Consider the following 21655-nt stretch of genomic DNA (forward strand, 5'->3'; position numbering starts at 1 on the left):
AATTAAGTCGGTCGTTGTTATATTCAATCAGTTTTTGAATTTATGCCGTCAACTAAGAAGTACTGGTGATTTATAATTTCACCTGACACAGCGGAATAACCTGCAATATTATATTTAGCCGTAATTCAATATTTAGTTACATACTAGCTGTCGTTTGTTTGCATTGAATAGGCTACACTATCCCCTGGTGACATAGGCTATATTTATTTGTTTTTTTTTTATTCCGCGCGGCCAAAGTCACAAAAAGCGAACAAACAGTTATACCTTTTAATCTTATAAATCAAACCAGTAGTAACCTGAATATTCTTCACAGGTTGCGTAGGAAAATGCTAGTAAAGAATAATTTAATTAGTCGTATAAAACACACTTATTTATAAAAGTCCTTGGTATTGATTTCATATTACAGACTAAGCTTTAAAACTATAGAAATATTGTATCTTTAATTTTACGAACAGTTTGTAAGTAAAAACAAACTTGACTCTTCGATGTACGGAGATTGCTATTCGGGCCGACTAAATACATGAAATTTTTTCATTTCAAAAATCGTGCCTAAAATAGTCATGTTTAAAAAGAAAACCGTCAAAAATATTTTAGTTCAATGCTCTATATAAAAGTTTTTATGGTTTATTAAAAACTTTTACTTAGTTATAAAAACTTACAATAATGAAAGAACATCTCTAACTGAAATTTAAACTGAACTATGTTGCGAAAATAAAAAATCCAAAAGTAATTAAAAAATTCCCAATTAAATTTCCTTTTAGTTTTCACTCGTAGATACCAGTGTACCAACCCGTAGAAAATAGCTTCCGTAATACCAAAATCCGCACAAATTTTCTCACCTTATATTTGAGTCCTTTGCAACGCACTAAATCACTTTGAAAATCGTCCAGTGGGGTCTTGCACGGAGATATTCAAGCCATATTGGCGAACTAACAAATAAGCACGGCCGTGACTCGCCCGTCGCCGTCTTTAACGAACATCGCGTCAATCCACCATTTTGAAATTATATACGGCAGGATGTCTTAATAAACGTAAGGCCAATTTGCGAACGCTTATTCAGATCGTGGACTTCCGATAATGGCGTATTTTTGAAAACTATGCACTGAATAGTCGGCGAGAACGCACGGTCGTGGACGGTGGCTCGAACCTCTATTGCTAAATTGATGGTACGAAGACGGTCAAATGAATAAGAACGCAATATTGTCATTAATTCCCTGGCCAATGGCGAGAGAGGAGCGATGTGTGGACGTCGGGAATTGGGAGCACTTGGACGGCAGGGTCGCACGATCGCCGGGTCAAGACGCACCCGTGAGGTACCACCGCCATTTCGCAAGGTTCCGTACACAATTTCTGCAACACGTGTTGAAAAAAAATTACAAAAAAATCGACTAAGGCCTTTTTTATTTTTGCAAAATGTTAACTACACAAAAAGGTAGTTTGTATCTTGTACATTATGTACTCTTTATGTATACATATTATTTATTAATTAAATGAGAAAATTCTACAGACAGACATGTTTTGTGTTAACCTAAGAGTTTGAATGAATTTTTTTTATGAATAAGTTCAACATTTTTCCATCTTCCAGACTTTTCACCTAAATATTTCAAGAAAAGTTTCCGAATTTAAACCGAAACGTAACTACGTGAATACAAGGGGCCTCACGATGCGCGTCAAACGTTGAGGATTTTAATTGGTACATATTGGCGGCAATTAAAGCGCGGAACACGAAACGACTTTATTGCGAATTTCAAGAACACATACGACTCAGAGCATTATTAAATATGGCCAATTGAAACGGAAACGAAACATTGTCGTAGTAAAAAATCGACTATAAAAGCGTTTAATATTGCCTGAATTCGCGGACGCAATTAAGGAAGTGGTCACAGTATTGTAGTTATCAATAACACGTTTGAATTGTTTCTACTGCCGAAACATCTACTCAAAATCATATCTCTTGATATGATAACGAGCCCTCCAGAGAAAAAAGTTGACGACAATTTGACGATCTTGGAGTAATTTCACCGAAATGGTTTAAAAAATAAACATCCTCGAATGTATATAAAGTTACCTTTACTAGATAAATTGATAGTAGTTTTGTAGTCTAGTGCTTCAATAAAGCCCCCATTAGGGATCATTTGTAAACTTGCGATGGTCAATTATGTTTATCTCATTTCCTGGGACTGCGCAGCTATTGTCAACCTGAGCGCCATTGTTGTTTTGATTTATACAGTTCAATTTGCTATTGCAATTTAGTCATGATATTAAACTATTCTTCGCGCTTTGTACAAGTAGCAGTACAAATAGGGAATCCTATTGGGTCAGTCATCCACCTCATTGACGATTGTAGATGAAAATTATTCAGTAAGAATGTTTGTTAGAAGGTATCTCCGGAAGGTCGACGGAGTTGCGGGTGACAGTACTATAAATGATTAAAAAAATATAAAAGTCAACGTTTATAAACAATTAGCACGTTTTGTATGCAGTCATAAACCACTGTACAGATTTTGATGAAATCCTGGTAACATTCTGGGTACACCAGGGTAAAGTTTTTATCCGGAAAAACGTAAAAAAATATTTTTAATGGGATCTCCCGCTTGCACTATGACTTTTACATCGCAACATAGCTGACTTTATATAGATTATTAAAACTTTATTTAAAAAAAATCGCGTATATGTTCCTCCAGACTATCTTCTACACCTGTGAAAAATTTCAGCGGTATCCGTTTAGCTATTGTGGAGATACCTGATAACAAACATCCATCCATCCATACATCTAAACATTCATATTAATAAGCTCTTTATAAATATAGTAAGATGCGTGAAATAATTTTTAAACACATTTTTCAACGACGGGGTTTCTTACGACTGGGGCGTATTTATGCATGAGCGTTCTCATATTCTTGTTACAATATTAATTGTAAGTAACGTTTCCCTCTTTGTATATTTATTCAGAGCGTTATTTGTTATATTTCAGACAGTAATTTATCTCTGTGGCAAATTTCATTCGGATCCGTCCAACCGTATCGGAGTTACCTGCTAACAGACATCCGTCCATCCACACAAACTTTCGCTATCCATTCATCAACCTACCCTTAGACCTATGGAGGGTCGGCACAGTATGTACTACTTCTCCATACATCTCTATCAGCCGTCATATCTGAATTCACCCCCTTCTTACGCATATCCTCTTTCACACAATCCATCCATACTTTCTTTGGTCTTCCTCTACCTTTATAGCCATCCACATTCAATCTCATTACTTATTTGTTTATGTGATCAAACTTTCGCTATCTAAGATATATGATATTATACAACAAAGCCTTATTTTTGACCTTTCTAGTTTTATTTGCCTATAATACATTTAATACGTTGTGCGTAATCGACAGTTCCACAAATAGGATGAAACGGATCAGATAGTAAAACAAGATTACGTTTAATACGGGTTTCCACTGCCAAAACTTTCGTACAAAAACATACTGAAACAATACCGGTAGTAAAATTCACTGTTCGACTAACAACTGAAAATACTTCAAATTATTTTCAAATATAATACGAGATAACGCTAACGCGTTCCATCTTTATAGCACATAATCACTTCATCAGGTGGGATCGTGGTCAAGCGCTAGCTTATTCAATATAAAAAAAGATAATAAATCTAATTATCGTCGACTAACTATCACCTGCGACTTTGTCCGCACAATGTTAAGTGTATTACGGGGATAAAAAGTATACCATGTGTTATTCGAGACTATGTTCTATCATCATCAACTCACTATACGTCCCCACCGAGGGGCTCGGAGCCTACCCCAATTTTAGGGGTGACTAGGCCATAGTCAACCACGCTGGCCAAGTGCGGGTTGGTTGACTTCACACATATCATTGAATTTCTTCTCAGATATGTGCAGGTTGCATCACGATGTTTTCCTTTACCGTAAGAACGTCGGATAAATATACATATGTAAATCGAAAATCGAAAAACACATTGGTACATGGCGGGATTCGAACCCAGGACCTGCAGATTGCAAGTCAAGTGCTTAACCCCTGAGCCACCGACGCTCTCCGATGTTCTATATCTGTGTCAAATTTCAATAAGACGCGTTGAGCTGTTACGGATTTATCGCGTAAATATGTAAAAACAAAACAAACGTATCCATTTCCGGGATCAAAAGTAGCCTATTTGTTCTTCCAGACTATGTTCTACATCTAAATCAAATTTCACCAAGAGTAATTTATAACAAACAACCATCGATCCATCAAAATTTTCGCATTTATAATATTACTTGTCGCCCACGATTCCGTCCGCGCGGATTAAAACAAAACATAATAAGTTATGTGTGTTCAAGCTATGTTCAACAAGCCTATGTGTTCTTTCAGACTATGTTCTACATATGTGCCAAATTTCATCAAGATCCGTTATGCCATGCCAGAGATACCTTCAAACAAACATCCATCCATCCATCCATCTAAACATTCGCATTTATAATATTAGTAAGAAGTCTGTATTATACTTAAAATCAAAGCAGACTGATTAAATTACTTATTCATAACTTATTTTATTTTATTTACATAAGGAACTTAAGGTCGTGCGTCGTTGATACGTATTGTAAACAGTTAGTTACAATAACGAAAATGTACAAATACAACGCTCATCGGTTAGGCTTGCTTGTTCGTCCTCTTTGACTTTTTGTCAATAACAGCCACACTCAGAATCGTTTAAGGAAGACCCTAAGGATTAAGTACTAGAAATATATTACTAAAGTGACCTTTAAACAACTTATTAGAGCTATTTGATAAATTGATTGATATAAAACCTGCCACCACTGACTTTACCTCTACAGTCAATTTTGTAGAACTAGCGGGCATTTTTTTTTTAGATTTTATGTATTAGTACTATTTTTATAGTAATAATTATAGCCTATGTTACTCAGGGATAATGTTACATTTTAATTGTGAAAGATTTTCTTAAATCGATCCAGTAGTTTTTGAGTTTACTTGTTACAAACATACATGCATACTGAAAACTTTATCACACCTTTCTTATTCGTGCTTACCATTAATGGTGTAGGAACACCAAGAATATCCTTCAATGGTCAGTCCAGAATCTTGAGGGCTTGGAAAACAATCTTCATTAGCAACATAGACGTGGCAATGTCAATGTTTTCCATTAATGTAAACGGTGACGTACGCAGTCAGTACTATCTGGTTCAATCTCAACCGCGCTGGACACAAATGATGATATCTCGTAAGCTCGGTCTGTAACGAAATATATTCAATATCACAATGTGTTACGATTTATAACAAAAAATTAGATGAAGAAACACTTTTAGTAATAGTTAATCAACGTTCAAATCCTTCGTATACAATCTGTTAATATAAGGCTAGTTACATTGTTTAGCTTATAAAATACTAAAAATATGTGCAAAACTAGCTTCCACCCGACTTCCGCCGCGCGGAATTAAAAAAAAACTTAATTAGTAACCTATGTGTTCTTCCAAACTATATTCTACATGTATGCCAAATTTCGTCGATATCAGTTTGGCCGTTCTGGAGATACCTTCAAACAAACATCCATCTAAACATTCGCATTTATAATATTAGTAAGACTGAAGTATAATAAATGCACAAAGGTAATATCGTGACAAAGAGATGTTATAGATACTTTTGTTGGTTGATTGTGTCAACAGATCAACCAAAAGACTGTCTAACTACAGCTATGCTGTACGAATTAAAAAAACAAAGTCTAACCGTGGACTTCCACTGCCGAAACACCTATAAATTTTGCCAATTAAAATATAGGAGCTATAATGCAATATAACATTCTATTATAACGATACAGTTCTACCGTAGTCTTCAAAGATTTGTTAGCGCATATTAATAAATATCACCTGGCTTGTGGTCATCGTATCTAGTTACAACAGCACGTGCCATGTGATCTTTATGCATTGTAATAACATCAGTACCTGACACTGATTCAGGAAATTAGTTACGTCAGGAATAAGACTATATTTTGACAGAAGTGCCAACTCAAGCGCCCAGTGAAAAGAACAGGGTACTACGAGTAGTAAGAGAATTTTACATTTTAATATGTTATGTCAATTTTATGTCATTAATATGTGGAATAAAACCTTCGTATCCTTAAATTACAAACTGGCAGATAGACAAAAGCGTGAATACTAAATTAAAACTAATCTAATTTTACGGGAAAATCTAAATGCACGTGAAAGGAAGACAGTAGTTTCGTAGTTAAACGGATAAAAGCTATTTAAACGAAGCCAAATGATATAGGATCTTGAAACAAGGACGCTAGAGTTGTTAATGGGTTGCGAGGACTGAGACAGGCTGAAGACAAGTTTTAAGTACCTACTCTGAATATACGGCCGTTTGATTCAGTTCGATCTGGAATTGACCAGCGTCCAAAATGATAGACCTTAATTTTCTTTAACCATTCAATTAAAAAAGATATAGGTAAAAAAGATTTTTTACTCAACAAAATGAGCTCCTCCATTGAATTAAATCTTACATGAACAAGGAAATATTTTAAGAAATAAAAAAACACACAAATATAACATATTTAAGCCATAAATAAATCATTCCAAAAATTTAAATTTAATTTTTAAAAAAGGATTAATTTTAACTTACCAAAAAGCGTCAACGAACCAAAAAACACTCATTTTGAAGAATCGAATTTTGAAAAATTAAAAAATCAAAACTATAAAAAAATCAAATTAAATTTGTTTGGGAGTGCGTAGTGATGCGTCGGATTCCGTTGGAAGTCTGGATAGCAGTATGTGACTAAATTGTCCCAATGAAGGGGAGCACAATTGGTGCAACACAATGAACGCTCACAACACTGTATTAAAGATTTCGGATAATGTTAGTTTATATTTCACTAGCTTTTACCCGCGACTCCGTCCGCGCGGAATAATAAAATAGAAAACGGGGTAAAAATTATCCTATGTCCGTTTCCTGGTTCTAAGCTACCTGCCCACCAATTTTCAGTCAAATCGATTCAGCTGTTCTTGAGTTATAAATAGTGTAACTAACACGACTTTCTTTTATATATATAGATTTAGCTTCTTACTACACCCGTCTTACGTTGTATGACAAGATAGATAAAAAATATAAACAATGTATAAGAGATTTAATTGAAAAGAAAAAAGAAATATTGTTAATACAACACAATATTATTTACATTGTTTAAACTTTCGTGAGACATAATTAATAAATTAATTCAGAACGGCTTAACTCACGTATGATTTTCCGGTGTCGGCACCGACTAGTTTCGGTGCAAGACGTGACGCGACCGCGAAGTCCTCAAAATAAACACTCGCCCTGAAGATGGACCCCCGACGAATCCGAAACTAGTCGGTGCCGTCAACCACATGTACGTGAGTTACGTAATTAATTTATTTTTATACTATTTGTTTTTTTTGACCAAAAAGATTTACCGTCAAGCATCATCAGAACAACATATCAAAATTTCGTCACAATCTAATCAAGGGTTTAAAAACGTATAGAGGAATAACATAAAGTTTGTTTTTAATTTATTACAATAAGATGACATGAATGTATAGGATGTAAATAATTGGAGATGTATGACTAGCATTTGTCAGCGACTTCGTCCGCGTGAAAAAAAATTAGTAATAAATATAGCCTGACATCCGGGAATAGTGTAGCTTCTCAACAGTGAAACAATTTTTCAAATCGGTTCAGTAGTTTCGCAGCCTATTCAATACAAACACACAATCAAATATTTCTTTTTTATTAAATTAGTATCGAAGGACATGTGATTAAAAGTAGACCTAAAATTAATGATATGATTAAGAAATAAATGACAAATGTGTGATAAGAAAGCGTGGAAGAACACGTGATGATAATAAATTTAGTTTATTACGGGCGAACTTGTGTTCTGATTCTGAGTTTAGTATAACAGAACACAAGTTCGCGCGTTAAACACATAACTGATAACTAAAACAATTCATTGTAAGTCATCTTCAAATAGTAAGAGTATTTTCTTAATATTTGTGTATATTTATGACTTAAAACTATTAGGTAATACGTAGAAAGTTACGACTGACTTATTTCATTGAAAAATGTGTCTTTTTTTTATTAAATGTCATACATTTATGATGTCTTGAATAAAACGTGTTTTAAATTTTTAATCTTGTAAGCAAGTGTACTTAATGGAAATTTTACAAGCTTTGCAATTTATATTGATAAAGATCTTGGATAAAGGATTGATAAAGGTTCACAAACATCTCGTTTAATTCTTTTTTATTCTTTAATCGCTCGAGAATTATGAGTACTTATCCATCTATTAATGTTCTATGTTGTACTAGTATGTACTAGAGTGACCATATTTTGGATAAAATCAGAACTTATCCTGAACCAGATTTTTTTTTTCAGATGGCAACATGTAATGGATATTTTCTAAGAAAAAATGATTTAACTATTTATACTTTTTTTTCTAAATTTCAAAGTAAAATTTTAAATTTGATTTACCTGGTTTAGTTAATTACTACCGCCCTGTAGCCCAGAAACTATTTAAACGGCCTTCAGCCAAAAAGGCAGTCTAGACAACACGCTGATATTGAAACAGTAATGCCTTATCTGTAAAGTATATGAAATGATTTATAAAAGTATTCAATGTATATTATGTAGTAATAAATGAATGAGAATAATTTTCTTTACAAAAAATCCATATTAGTCTATACATAAATGGACACTTTATTTTAATAAACAAGAATTAAATGCAATTGTAAGTTTATCTGTACAATTTAAAAAAAATGGTGACAATTTACAATTAAAACGATATAAAAAAAATATATATTTCGCGAACATGTTTTTGAGTTACTTAGAAAGAAAATTGAATTTTTAAAATTTTTGCTTGTCTGTCTTTACAAGTCCGCCTTTGTGCCGGATAATCTCAGAAACATCTGGACCGATTTAAACAGGACTTTGACGGGAAGGTATCTTTTTAAATTTATACGTGAAAATTATAGTGCACTTTTTTAATTCTGACGAAGTCGTGGGCTACCGCTAGTATTCAAATATACTCAAACAATCGTAATGTATAATTCTACCATTACCTTAGAATTCCATAGTCTAAAAACATGTATAAAATATATTGTATTCCTTCTAATTTTCTTTAAGAAAAGACACAAAAACATGTTTAGATACAAGCGTGAATTTCACGGTTACATTTCCCCTAGCAATAGATAATATCTAGTGTTGACTATTTGACTGATAAAACAATGACCTTGCAACTGTTATCACAATATGAACATTTTTAGTTGCTATCCATTATCTATATATATAAAAGAAAGTCGTGTTAGTTACACTATTTATAACTCAAGATGAGTCGAACTGATTTAGCTGAAAATTGATGGGGAGGTAGCTTAGAACTAGGAGACGGACATAGGAACTTTTTTATCTTGTGTGCATTTTTTTTATTCCGCGCGGACGGAGTCGCGGGTAAAAGCTAGTATGTTATTATAAACAAGGTGACGTTTAGATAACGGTCGAATGTCTATTTTAAAGACAAGACACCTTGATATTCAAATAAATTAGATACTATTTTATTGTAGTCATCACCCTTTAATGTAGATTTAGTTTGAAAAAAATCTAGACGTAGAAACTGCTTAAATGATGGATGATTTTTTATTTATAAATGTGGAAGTTTAGATAGATGGATGGATGTTTCTTTGAAGGTATTTCGGAAGTGTTGACGGAGTTGCGAGCGACAGCTAGTTGTCGATGGTTCCTAAGATATCCGATAGATGTTTATAATTTCGCAAATAATATAATAATGCTATTTCTGTTAATTTTCATCCATATTATATATAAATTGAATTTAGAAATATAATGAAGTGTGCCAGTCCCGTCACCTAATCTAATAACAAGATGTCGTGTCCATTGCGTCGCTAATTCCCAGGCCTATTTCGTAGCTCCATGATCCAATCAAGTTTATCAAGGCGTAGTCATCTCATTGGTACAGTTACATAGACTATATCATTGACTTTTCAATTAAAAAAAAACATTAAGAATTACAAGACCAAAAGGCAAAAGATTCTGGAACGGCGACCAAAAGAGCAACTTTAGTAAGCTTTAAGATGGATCGAAGTTTGCGGGAGCGCAATGATTGATCTTTGTGGCATTCAATGGGGGAGGCCTATGTCCAGTAGACGATATCAGATGGAAATTAGGGCGTATTGAGTGACACAAGTATATATCTACGTACATCTTACTAATTTTATAAATGTGAATGGGTGGATGGATGTTTGTTTGAAAGTATCTCCAGAACGGCTGTCTTTAATTCCGCGCAGACTGAGTCGCGGGCGACAGCTAGTATCTAATACAGTAACATCATCGTGTCTTATGGCACCTTATCACGTAGCACAATTAATCGCCCGATAACTTTTCAAGTCAGAACACAGATTAGTACATCTATGAACAAGACTATAAAATCAAAGTACTTTAATTTCATGTTATAATCTATATATATAAAAGAAAGTCGTGTTAGTTACACTATTTATAACTCAAGATCGGTCGAACTGATTTAGCTGAAAATTGATGGGCAGGTAGCTTAGAACCAGGAAACGGACATAGGATAATTTTTACCCCGTTTTCTATTATTTTTTATTCCGCGCGGACGGAGTCGGGGGTAAAAGCTAGTTTCTTATATATTATGATGGTCTATTATAACGTTGATGTGCGGAAGAGTGAACCGTTTGCGTTTTTCCCTTTATTGACACAATGTGACATGTGCATATTATGTATCACTGAACAAACATTTACATAGCAGTTTGACATATACACGAGTAAATTGTGTAATAATAATAAAATTTAACCTTACTAATATTATAAATGCTAAAGTTTAGATGGATCGATGTTTGTAAGGATATCTTCCGAACGGCTCAACGGATGTTGATGAAATTTGGCATAGATGTAGAAAATAGGCTACTTATGTTAATTCGGACGGAGTCGCGGGCAACGGCTAGTTTTAATTAAATTTACACGAACGGGCTCGATTAGACCATAGTTTGTCTTCACTGGGAGGTTACAGCACATCACCAATCTGACATTCTATGACTAAAAATTGTCAATTTATGTCATCAATATTATATAAATTAACTCAGTGCAACCCCCTGCTCCTAGATACGTATTTCGGGAATGACAACCCACGTTAAAGATATAATTCACAATACATCTAAGCATGGCAAGTAGGGTTGGGGACAGGCAGGTGGCCAGTCGTAAAAAATTAAGCCAAAACTAGGTTTATAAAATCTTGTATGCCGACCCCACGTGAGTGGTATTAGGCCAGGGAGATGATGATCTAAGCATGTCATTACATTATGTAATACTTTGTTATATAACCATTGTCGTCAATACAGAAATTTATGTGAATCCACCAAGATATTCAAATACTGTGTTATAACTACTTTCCGAAATGATTATTTAAGAAGTTATGCAACTGTGAGTTTCGACTGACGTGAAACATCTTAACAGATATTGTTGATTCTGTTGTTTCAAAGAAATTGAGAGGGATGAAGATAGGTGTACAAAGGCAGCGTGAAACATAAATATAACGCTAATGTTTATATGTCGCATTAGATATAGGATTAATTAACAGTGCTAAAACAACTGACCTTATGAAATAGATAAACCTAGATCATTAGTTAAACTATAGCAGTAAGTAAATAAGACAAATGTGAGTTATGTACTTGTCACTGTAATACACATGCAATATTTATATACTAGTTAACAATACAGTTTGTTTTTGTAATTATATGAAACAAGGAAAGTAGACCGGCTTGCATTTATTTTAACTCGTGTTTTATATACTAGAAGACATTTTTTTTATTCGGTATTCTAAATTTAAATACTATTAACAACAAAAAAAAATCACAAATCTTAAGATTCCATTGCTTTTTGAAGAAAAAAAAAGTTATTTTTTAGGTAAATAACCTTGATATGAATAAATATGTTATAACAACCGACAACATCAAGGGGTTGCTGGGATTCTTTGGAGAGTTAGGTTGGCTGGAGTGAATCCAGATTTTTTTATAAGAGATGGGCGCAAACGATCCTGCTGACACGCAAAATACGCGTCAGCCGTGGAGTTGCGGAAATCGAGCCCTTACAACTATGTTATCACAACATGAACAAAACTGGGTTGGGTTCCGAGTTAAGAATATTCAATCGATTGTTTTATAACGAAATCAGGAAAAAGACAAAGAAAAATGTAGTAGTTTTATAAATTTTATTATTAAAATAATTTTATTCTCTTAAGCACTTAATAATACAAACTTAAATATAACAATATTATTGTGAATAATATAAAAAATAATATTAAGAATATTCTCAGACAGATTGACAAATAAACTACAAAAAAAAAAAGTTTATTCATAATTATTATATAATATTGAATCAGAACAAGTGACAAAAGTAAGGAAAAAGCAAATTTAAAAACCAATAAGAAGTTATGTATTACAAGGGATAGAATCTTTAAAACATAACTTCTCTCTCACAAGAAACATTACCCTCATATCAAATACAAATAAGTTCCATAATATTTCCAGTGTATATAGTTTTGTAAGTTAATTTATTGTATTTAAATACATTCAGCTAATTAAAAAAAACTCTTTATGTAAAGACAATCTAACACATTGTTAACCGTCAATTTTACTGAAAATTTATTCCGTTATCGTTTTTTTAATTATTAAATATTTTTCACAACAAAAGATTTGGCGGGTCTTATAAGCGAGAGGAACAGCTTGTGTTATACTGACTAACAATTGCACTGTATGCTCGCCAACAGAGAAAACAACAGCAATGTGAAAAAAGTGCATCACAAGTTAACTCGTGACCGGTCAAAAAAGTGTTAAAATCAACTAGTCTGAGTCTGAGTAACAGCTTATAAAAATCCAGTAAACACTTCAAAGTGATGATTTAAAGATGATTTAGTTTGAAGTTTAGTTTTTGATTTCAACGCACCAAAATAAATATTATCCAAACAAAAAAATATTCTCTTTGCTCTTGCATGCACTAATGCCATAGAACACATAAAACATGGCTCCCTTATTAAATATATATAATACCCAGTACATAAATAAGGGCCATCATTTGAATTCTTACATTCATCACTTGCACTGTCTCTTTTACTAATATATTTTCTTGAACCAAATTTAACACTGGGAAACTTTAATTTTAAATATGTTAACAATTCATCACTAACACTAAGTTTCTCACTGGATTTATAATCCGTCTCGAACCATACACCACCATTTTGAGTTTTTGCAACATTATCTATAGCTAACATAGCAGAATGTTGAATAGGATTATTTTCACGATTGTCAAAAGATACAGCGACCACTGATTGTATAGTTGGATCAACAACTATTGCTCCGTTAATATTTTTGTAGACATCTTCAATAGAATTTATTATATTGCTGTGTTGTATGTACCATCTTGATACTTCAAAGGCCATCTTCATATATGTTCTGTGATTGTTAAGATCTACTGAACTAAAGAAATCTCCACTAGTCAGTTTCTCTAAGTAAGCATTAGGATGAAAGTTGCAGGACCATATTTTATTATATTCCTTGAATTGTTTTTGTAACCTAGGCGCTGTAAGTGGAACATCCATCTCTTTGAAATACTGAAATGAGTCTTTTAGTTCCATTACAGTACTTTCAATAAATTGTTGTATTGATGATGCACCAATAATATAACTTGCCGGGCATAATATTACCTGTTTTTTTCTTACTCTCTTCAGATGTTGCAGCTGTTTCAATGGAACTTTTTCATTAAGAGTCGTAACAATTTTTGACAAATCTTTAGGATCTTTGGTGATGCCAACAAACACTTTAACTAATTGCAAAGTTTCACCAAAATCATCACCCAGAACAGGTTCCAAATTATTTTTAGAATTATCAATATCTTCTATACATTTGTCGATTGTTTTCATGATAAAATCACCATCTTCTAAAATCATTTTCATTTTTTTCGTAGGTGGTGGTTCTATTCCAATTGACATGGTTGTGGCATAAAGTCTTGAATCCACGGATGTCCTGTCCTGTTTTTCACAACTGAAAAGAGAGAACAATAGCACTTTTTCATCACCCACTGTATTTTTATCACTTTTAAACATAAAACACAACTTACACCGCTGTTTATAATCCCGACTACGAAAAACGAGACTTAATACTACATAAATAATATTGTTAGCAAAAAAAATACCTTCTAAGTTGTAATGTAAAATCACAGCTAATTACGAGAACATCAACATCTGTTCGTTTGTTTGTTTGACACTGATAACATATCATTTTGAGCTCTGCTTGTGCACATAACCCCAAGGTACAAAATTGAGGGACAAGTTCATGGAATTTAATATAACCGAAAATATATTAATTATTACTATAGCTCTATTTGCTGATAATTTATATACACTTAATCTGTACTACAATTTAATTTCCACTGACACTACTGAACCACACAATATTAAATTATCTTACGACCACCACATAAACAAGTGCCTCAAGAAATGTTTAATTGCATACCTAATTCGTTTCAACGATAAAATAAGCATAAAAGTAAGTAATTTGCGACAAATTTACCTCGCTTCAGATTTTTCAAATCACAATACAAAGCACGACGTAATAATTTCTTTAATACACATTAATTAACATCAAGTGGTTTAACCACCTTGATATAATTTATCAATACGAAACCGATAAAAGAATTTAATCTGCCACACATGTAAGACGCCAAGGAACAGTAGTAGCCACCATTAGACGATGTCGTGTTTCCGATTTCAAAACCACTTAATCTAACTTTAATTGGATATTGGCTTATTTCTGCTTATTTGATTTTTCAACCAGTGGTAGACAAGCCACAGATAAAGTAAATAAATTTATGTAACCTGTCGTAATTGAGAACAGGCAAACGCACGTTCCGTTCTACGTATTGCTGATGACATATCTACTGTATTTAAAAATGTTGCTTTCTACCGCTGCTGTCAATTTATGACCCTTGCGGGCAAAAATGAAAACAATTAGATAAAATCAGTTATGAAATAAAAGATTTAAATGATTGTGCTTATTAATAATTTATCTATTTATGGTTTGTGAGTTATTTAGGTGTATGTAACCGTGAAGTTCCACTGTCGTTAAAACCCATTGTTGTCTCTGTTTATGCATCAAGACTGAGAGGGATGACAATATATTTGATACTCGTGTTTCGATGGTGGAAACTCACAGTAATATGTTAAAGTACTTTTGTCAAGAAATAAGACTTTTTGATTACATCAATTTATTTATTCATTTAAAAATTACACATTGCAAAAACTTGAAGGACATTGAAGCTTTTCTTGTACACGAGACATGTTATTACACATACACATGTTATTTCTTGTTTTCTGATATTTGGGAGAACCACGTTTGGCAAGTCTCGGAAGCAATTTCGCAGAGGGCTGACATGGCTCTTTCAGTAGCATCATTTTCTGAAATGTAAAACAGTACCGTTAAATAACACTAAAATTTTTAAAAACAATAGATTCTAGAGGAAATCGCTTAGTGATCACTTAACAACTCGAGTATGACATAGTTGTTTGTTTTATTCTTATTAATTACCTGTATTTCCTCGTTTTCCAAAAATGGATCCATTGAAAGGTGGCTTCCTGTAGTTGCCTTCGATTGGGGTGATCAGACAAATGATCAAGGCGATGAAGCAAAAAACAACAACTGCGCGCATCTTGGATTCTGGAAAAAAAATAAAGATTGTAAAGGACGGGTTCTTGTCATAAGTACGGATACGTTTAAGTATATAGTGGGAGGTGAATGATTTTAAAAAGCATCTACCTCGAATGTGTAAAGCTTGTGGTGGTAACACTGGAAGTTCTAGGATGAATGTGATAGCTTCGTAGTCTAGCCCCTAGCTTTTATAGTACAGCGCGAGTGCCATTTTAATGTAATTAGTATTGAATTAGAACACCATAATTGGAGAAAATACTTTTTAAACAACCGCCAATATCAAATTTGTGTCTTATCTCACTGCTCCAACGAAAAAAAAAATCAATTTAATGCTGGTAACCTAAATAAATACGTAAACCATATACAATTAATTCTTTATTGTATTTTCCACCAAAATCCAAATATTAACTATCCCAAATGAAGTTATTTGGATGCATTAAACTACCAAAAGTTGTTTTAATCTAGTAAGTGCCTATAAGAAGGGATAATTCAAATAAGCTCAACTATGGTCTCCAACTAAGTTTTAATCCCCAAAGAGTGCGGCTCCTTAGATTGCCAATATGCGGTCAGGATTCAATAATCCGTTAATTGAGTTTACGCTTGGGATGAGAAGTTGGAGAACAGCGTGGTATAAAACGGGGTACAAAAAGCTTCCCAGCATCAGTCAAACTACAGCTTCTGTAGTGTTGTCAGTTAAAATAATTCGAGTTGCCGAAAACAACAGTTAAAGTATAGCATATTAATTTATGTTTGTAGTTGTCAGTTGTCTTATTGAAACTTGAAAATTAAACATGTAATTATATATTCCAGATGGCTGGACATACTATGAAATTTTCTCTTTGGTTGGTTTGCGTAGTGGCGGTTTTGTTTTCTATGATTGAAATAAGTTATGCAAACTATAAAAACGCGCCTATGAATGGAATCATGTTTGGTAAAAGGGTACCTTCTGGTAAGAAGATATTGTCTGATCGTTAAGTCTCGAATCGATTATTTTTATTTGCATTGACTGTGGTTCTAGGTTCATTTCAGTCGAAGTTGAATAGTTGAAATAAAAAAAAATGTTTATTTTGTCGGACCTTTTATCAATAAATAAATACTTGTGTACAATAACTTACTGTGGCTTTATGAATCATATGCTCGATATCTTAAAAAAAAATTTCTTTTGTTTCAGAATATGAAATAAGGAGCAAAACATTTACGGCATTATGTGAAATTGCAACAGAAGCATGTGTGGCGTGGTTTCCTTCGCAAGAAAATAAATAAACATCAAATAGTTAATTTATGATGGATAAGCATACAACGGTTTTTGGGCAAATTTGAAAATATTTAACATTTATGATACACATATTATGAAAAATAAAATTGTTTCAATGTTGGAATCGTAGAAAAAATCTTTTTATCAATAATTATTGAATTGTATTGTAGATATGCTTAAATAAAATAATCTTTAATAACTAATACGTCTTATATTATTTTCTTTATGAAATAAGATTTTTTTTAAATCTAAATAAATTAAAAAATGTATTTCTGTTTTTATATGGCAATCGTTTTAAACAAAACTAGAAAAAAGAAAACTTTTTCTAACCTTTGAAAATGTTTTAAATAAATCTTAATTTACGAATTAAAAATTCAATTTAGATTTATAGTCAAAACAAATGACTACATTAATAATAAAGTTACATGACACGGAATTATTGAACGAATGGCCCTGATTCACTAACACCACTTGACATATGTCAATAACAATGCAGTGACGTTTCGCAATCCGTATTGGAAAAACTTTTATAGTGATTTCGTATCTACCTTATTTCTAAAATGAATTTTCAAAGGTCTGAACCCGTGGTGAAATAATGTAAATGTGATAATTTCTTAATATATTAAGTTGGTGTATTGTTAATCTATAAAAATGACGACAAAAGAATTATACACCAAGGTAAATTTCTGTAATACTGTGTTTTGACTGCATTTTGTTTAATTTTGTGTTTAGAGTAAAGGGCATTTTTAAATTTAGAACCTCGTTAATTTATGCTGTGTTGTTTATTTACATAACATTTTGTTGAGTCTTTATGTATTTTTTTTCCAAAATAATTATTATTGATTACATCAGATGGATAGTGCATAACAATTTCTTTGTAAAGTGTGTCTTATTCCAGTCCTATTATTTCTAATTTTAGTATTCTAAGTTTATTCATTACTATATTCACGAAATATGTAAAATTTGACCATGCAAATTTTTTTTTTTATTTCTTAAATATTTAATTTGAATTTCTTATCATGCAAAATGTTTCTAAATAACAAGTTACTTAATATTAAGGTATTTTTTAAATATTTAGAGATTGTTATTCTAAAGTCAAAGAATGTATAGGACAACTAAATATTTCAATAATTCTAAATTTTTCAAAATGTTCATGTTACATAAGGTTTGAAATTTAAAAAATGCTGTTGACTCAATTACCTAATTATGAAATGTAATGTGTTGATATTTATTCACCTTGTTAGATTCTTGTTTTGTAAATAATTTAGACATCTTTGTATTTATGTAAATCAAACAAGTTTTCTTGAATGTTAAGTGTTTAGTAATATTGTATAAATAACCAAGACTTGTTCTCATGATTCTTTTGAATATAGTTTGGTAGAAAATAGTAGATTTATTTATATTCTACCCACAAATTAATAAGAAAATAACTTATTTATCTTGTTAGTCTGTCTGTTACTAAAAATATCACTACATAATATATCAAACAATAAAATATGTGATATGAAGTTCATGACAATTTGCCCTTTATATTTATATCTACCTACATTATTAAATGCTAAGAAGATATGTCACAATACTTTCAATATCTACAAAATATAATTGAACATTGTATACTTTAACTTCTTAGCACTCTGGTAAAATATCCTCATGACTAATGCTAAAGACAAAATATAATTGTAATGTGCATAATGAGGACAGGTCAGCCCTTACAATCATTCAATTAAACACAATTCATTCATTCATTTATCAATGGCTCTAACATTAATGAATATATTAGAATTGATTTATTAGTCATTTTGTTTGTCAATATAAACAGTAAAATTGGATTGTCTATATGTAATTTCATAAAAGAATGTCATATTTCATACACACTATATATTTTCGTCGTTTATAATGAAAAACAATTTTTTGTCTCTGTATGTGTCTGTTGGCAAGGCAACATTTGTTCTGCGTAATCTACAGAATGGATGGACCTTTCGAAGGGACATTGTTGTATTATGATAATTTTCTATACCTTTTTATACATCATGGTTTCTCAAAGTGAATGTTAACATTTAAAGCTGTATATGGGAATGGAGACATTTAGGTAGTCAATTTTAATCTGCTTTTGGTTAACCAAGTACATAAGAATTTTACTGTTTTTTTTTGTAGGATGCCAGAGTATGGGTGGAGCATCCCGTCAAAGTATGGGAAGGAGCCACCGTAACATCAGACTATCGTTCGGGAGTGCTCATTGTAAAGATTGATCAGACTGGAGAAATACGACAGATTAAGGTGAGCATTGAACACTACCAATCTATTAAGAACAGTTAGATTTATTACCAATTTTAACACATTGACTGCCACCGGCAAACCTATGTTAATGTCAAAAACCGTACTGGAACTGAATGTGTTAAGTGCTTGTAGAAACTTTACTATCACATAGAAATAGAAAATGAATTGGCACTTTTCTTGTGGCATTACTTAACCGATATTTATTTCTGCAGATTAAAGATGAAAATCAGATGCCACCATTACGCAACCCTTCACTTTTGATTGGAGAAAATGACCTCACATCTCTGTCCTACCTACATGAACCCGCTGTATTGCACAATCTTAAAGTCAGGTAAGTGGTAAGCAAGTCTCTTACAAGTATTTCCGAAACAAATGTGTTCAAATTGTCCTCTTACTCATTCACTTAAAAAAGTGAAATATTTAATATGTTTCTTAAACAAGAGTTTGTTAAAATCTTCTGAAAAATCACATTTTTAACTTCAATTACATTCATAGGAGTTATAATTAGTCTTTGGTTGTTAAATGTTGACTTTGTCTAAATGGGGATTCCCAAAGGGATTGAACTTAAAGCATGTCTAATTCTCACTCTGTCTTCTTCTATTGACCTAAGTCAGAATAAATAATAATAATACTAATAATAATTGATCTTAAAAGTTGGTAATTTGGCCACAGGGGTCTGTGGTAATGGTTCATTTTGGAAAAGGAGGGTCACTTGTCCAAAATAGTTTGGGGATCCCTGGTTTAAATCTTACTAAAATTGTAAATGTGAATGTTAAGATGGATTGATGTTTGTTAGAAGGTATCTCCAGAATGGATGGATGTTTGTTAAAATTTATCTCTAGAACGGCTGTCTGGATCATGCTGAAATTTAACATAAATGTAGAACATGATCTGGAAGAACACATAGGCTATTAATTAAGTTTTATCTGAAATAGTAAATAATATTTGATTTTTACCTAATATATTAAATATATATTGGACATATGACGTCATTTGTAGTAATTAAAGTCATTTTGAATTACGTTACCGCGGTGACTTGTCATCGCCTTACTAATCCTTTCTAATGCGAGTCCAATGAACAGCCGCTGATGAAGGTTCACAGTTATTTATATTCTACGTTTCTTTTACTTGTATCGATTGTGTAAAGAATAAGACACAAGGAAAGAATAACAATTATTAATGTTTTGTTACGTAAAAAAAAAAATAGAAATGTATATTGCTTCTTTCACGACTTGGGTTGCCAGGTCATCAAACCAACAAGCCGGACAGACCAGCCAGTTTGGCCGGACATTTGGGTAGAAAGGTCGGACATTCTATATTATTTAGAATTTTGTCTCAGTATTAATAGGTACACTCTCGCTTGGGAAATGTAAAAAGCCTAACAAAAGCCGGAAACCGTTTATTTTGACCGGACACGCAATCAAAAAGCCTACCTATGTCCGGCTTTATCATTATTTATTATTTTTAAAATTATTTATTATTTATTAAAATCGACTAGTAGTTATCATTATTATTTTTAGTAATCATGAAATGCCGGCCAATTCATGCATTGACCAATTTTAAGATCTTGTTACGACATATTTCTATACGATAGTTTTGTGTTCTCTTGTTAAAATTCATCATCGTCGCCATATGTTAAAAAAGACGGAAATTAAATAGATTAAAATTCAAATGTACGCCAAAATATGTAGTCACACAAGTTATACAGTTAAATAAATTGTTACGTAACATTATGTTATCTAGAAAAATTCGTATAATAATGTCAGTTGTCGATTAAGAAAATCTAAATTGAATTAATAATTATATTTAGAAATAATCAAAAATAATGAAAATAGCAGATTTGTGACGTCAATTATCAGTGACTCATACTTGCTTTTAAGCATAAGCGTATTGAAGCGAATAGTGAAGATTTGGTCGAAACAAAATATCTCTACGTAACTAAAATTATCTTTGTTTTCAATGATACACTCCAAATTATGAAGTACCAGATTTGATTGACTGTTTGTGATTGTGTGTGAACGAAGTAACCCAAAAATTATCGAATGTTTATCCGATGTTCGTTGTAAATTAAAAACGAGATGTGATTAATAAAACTGGGTTAAAATCTATATAATACTAGCTGTCACCCGAGACTCCGTCCGCGCACAGTTAAATAAAAAAATGAAAAATAGATGTTGGCCGATTCTCAGACCTACAGAATATGCTCACAAAATTTCATGAGAATCGGTCAAGCAGTTTCGGAGGAGTACGGGAACGAAAACTGTGACACGAGAATTTTATATATTAGATATATCCTTTAACTATAATAACTTAAAAAAACACTAACATATGTATTTGTTTACATTATGTATAACCATAAAAAACCGGTCGC

General features: G+C 32.3%; 2 protein-coding genes across 2 annotated transcripts in view; one reads left to right on the forward strand and one right to left on the reverse strand.

The window, feature by feature from the left end:
- Positions 1-12908: 12908 nt before the first annotated feature.
- LOC106715280 (probable inactive tRNA-specific adenosine deaminase-like protein 3) lies at positions 12909-14836 on the reverse strand. The gene is made up of 2 exons (XM_014508536.2): positions 14619-14836; positions 12909-14090 (listed from the first exon to the last, which is right to left on the reverse strand). The coding sequence occupies exon 2, from the start codon at positions 14036-14038 to the stop codon at positions 12917-12919; it is 1122 nt and encodes a 373-aa protein (XP_014364022.2). The 5' UTR covers positions 14039-14090; positions 14619-14836; the 3' UTR covers positions 12909-12916.
- A 2658-nt stretch (positions 14837-17494) lies between these two features.
- Positions 17495-21655, forward strand: part of LOC106709467 (unconventional myosin-Va) — a 37115-nt gene continuing 32954 nt past the window's right edge. The window contains exons 1-3 of the mRNA XM_045682340.1: positions 17495-17685; positions 19162-19284; positions 19497-19615. Of these exons, the coding sequence (XP_045538296.1) occupies positions 17659-17685; positions 19162-19284; positions 19497-19615 (269 nt within the window). The 5' untranslated portion in view covers positions 17495-17658. The remainder of the gene's footprint in view (positions 17686-19161; positions 19285-19496; positions 19616-21655) is intronic.

This window comes from Papilio machaon, chromosome 19, assembly GCF_912999745.1.
Source record: "Papilio machaon chromosome 19, ilPapMach1.1, whole genome shotgun sequence".
NCBI classification, from domain to species: domain Eukaryota; kingdom Metazoa; phylum Arthropoda; class Insecta; order Lepidoptera; family Papilionidae; genus Papilio; species Papilio machaon.

Bases quoted from the DNA above. Each gene is read 5' to 3' on its own strand.
- LOC106715280 (XM_014508536.2), bottom strand. From the start codon at position 14,038: ATGTCAATTGGAATAGAACCACCACCTACGAAAAAAATGAAAATGATT.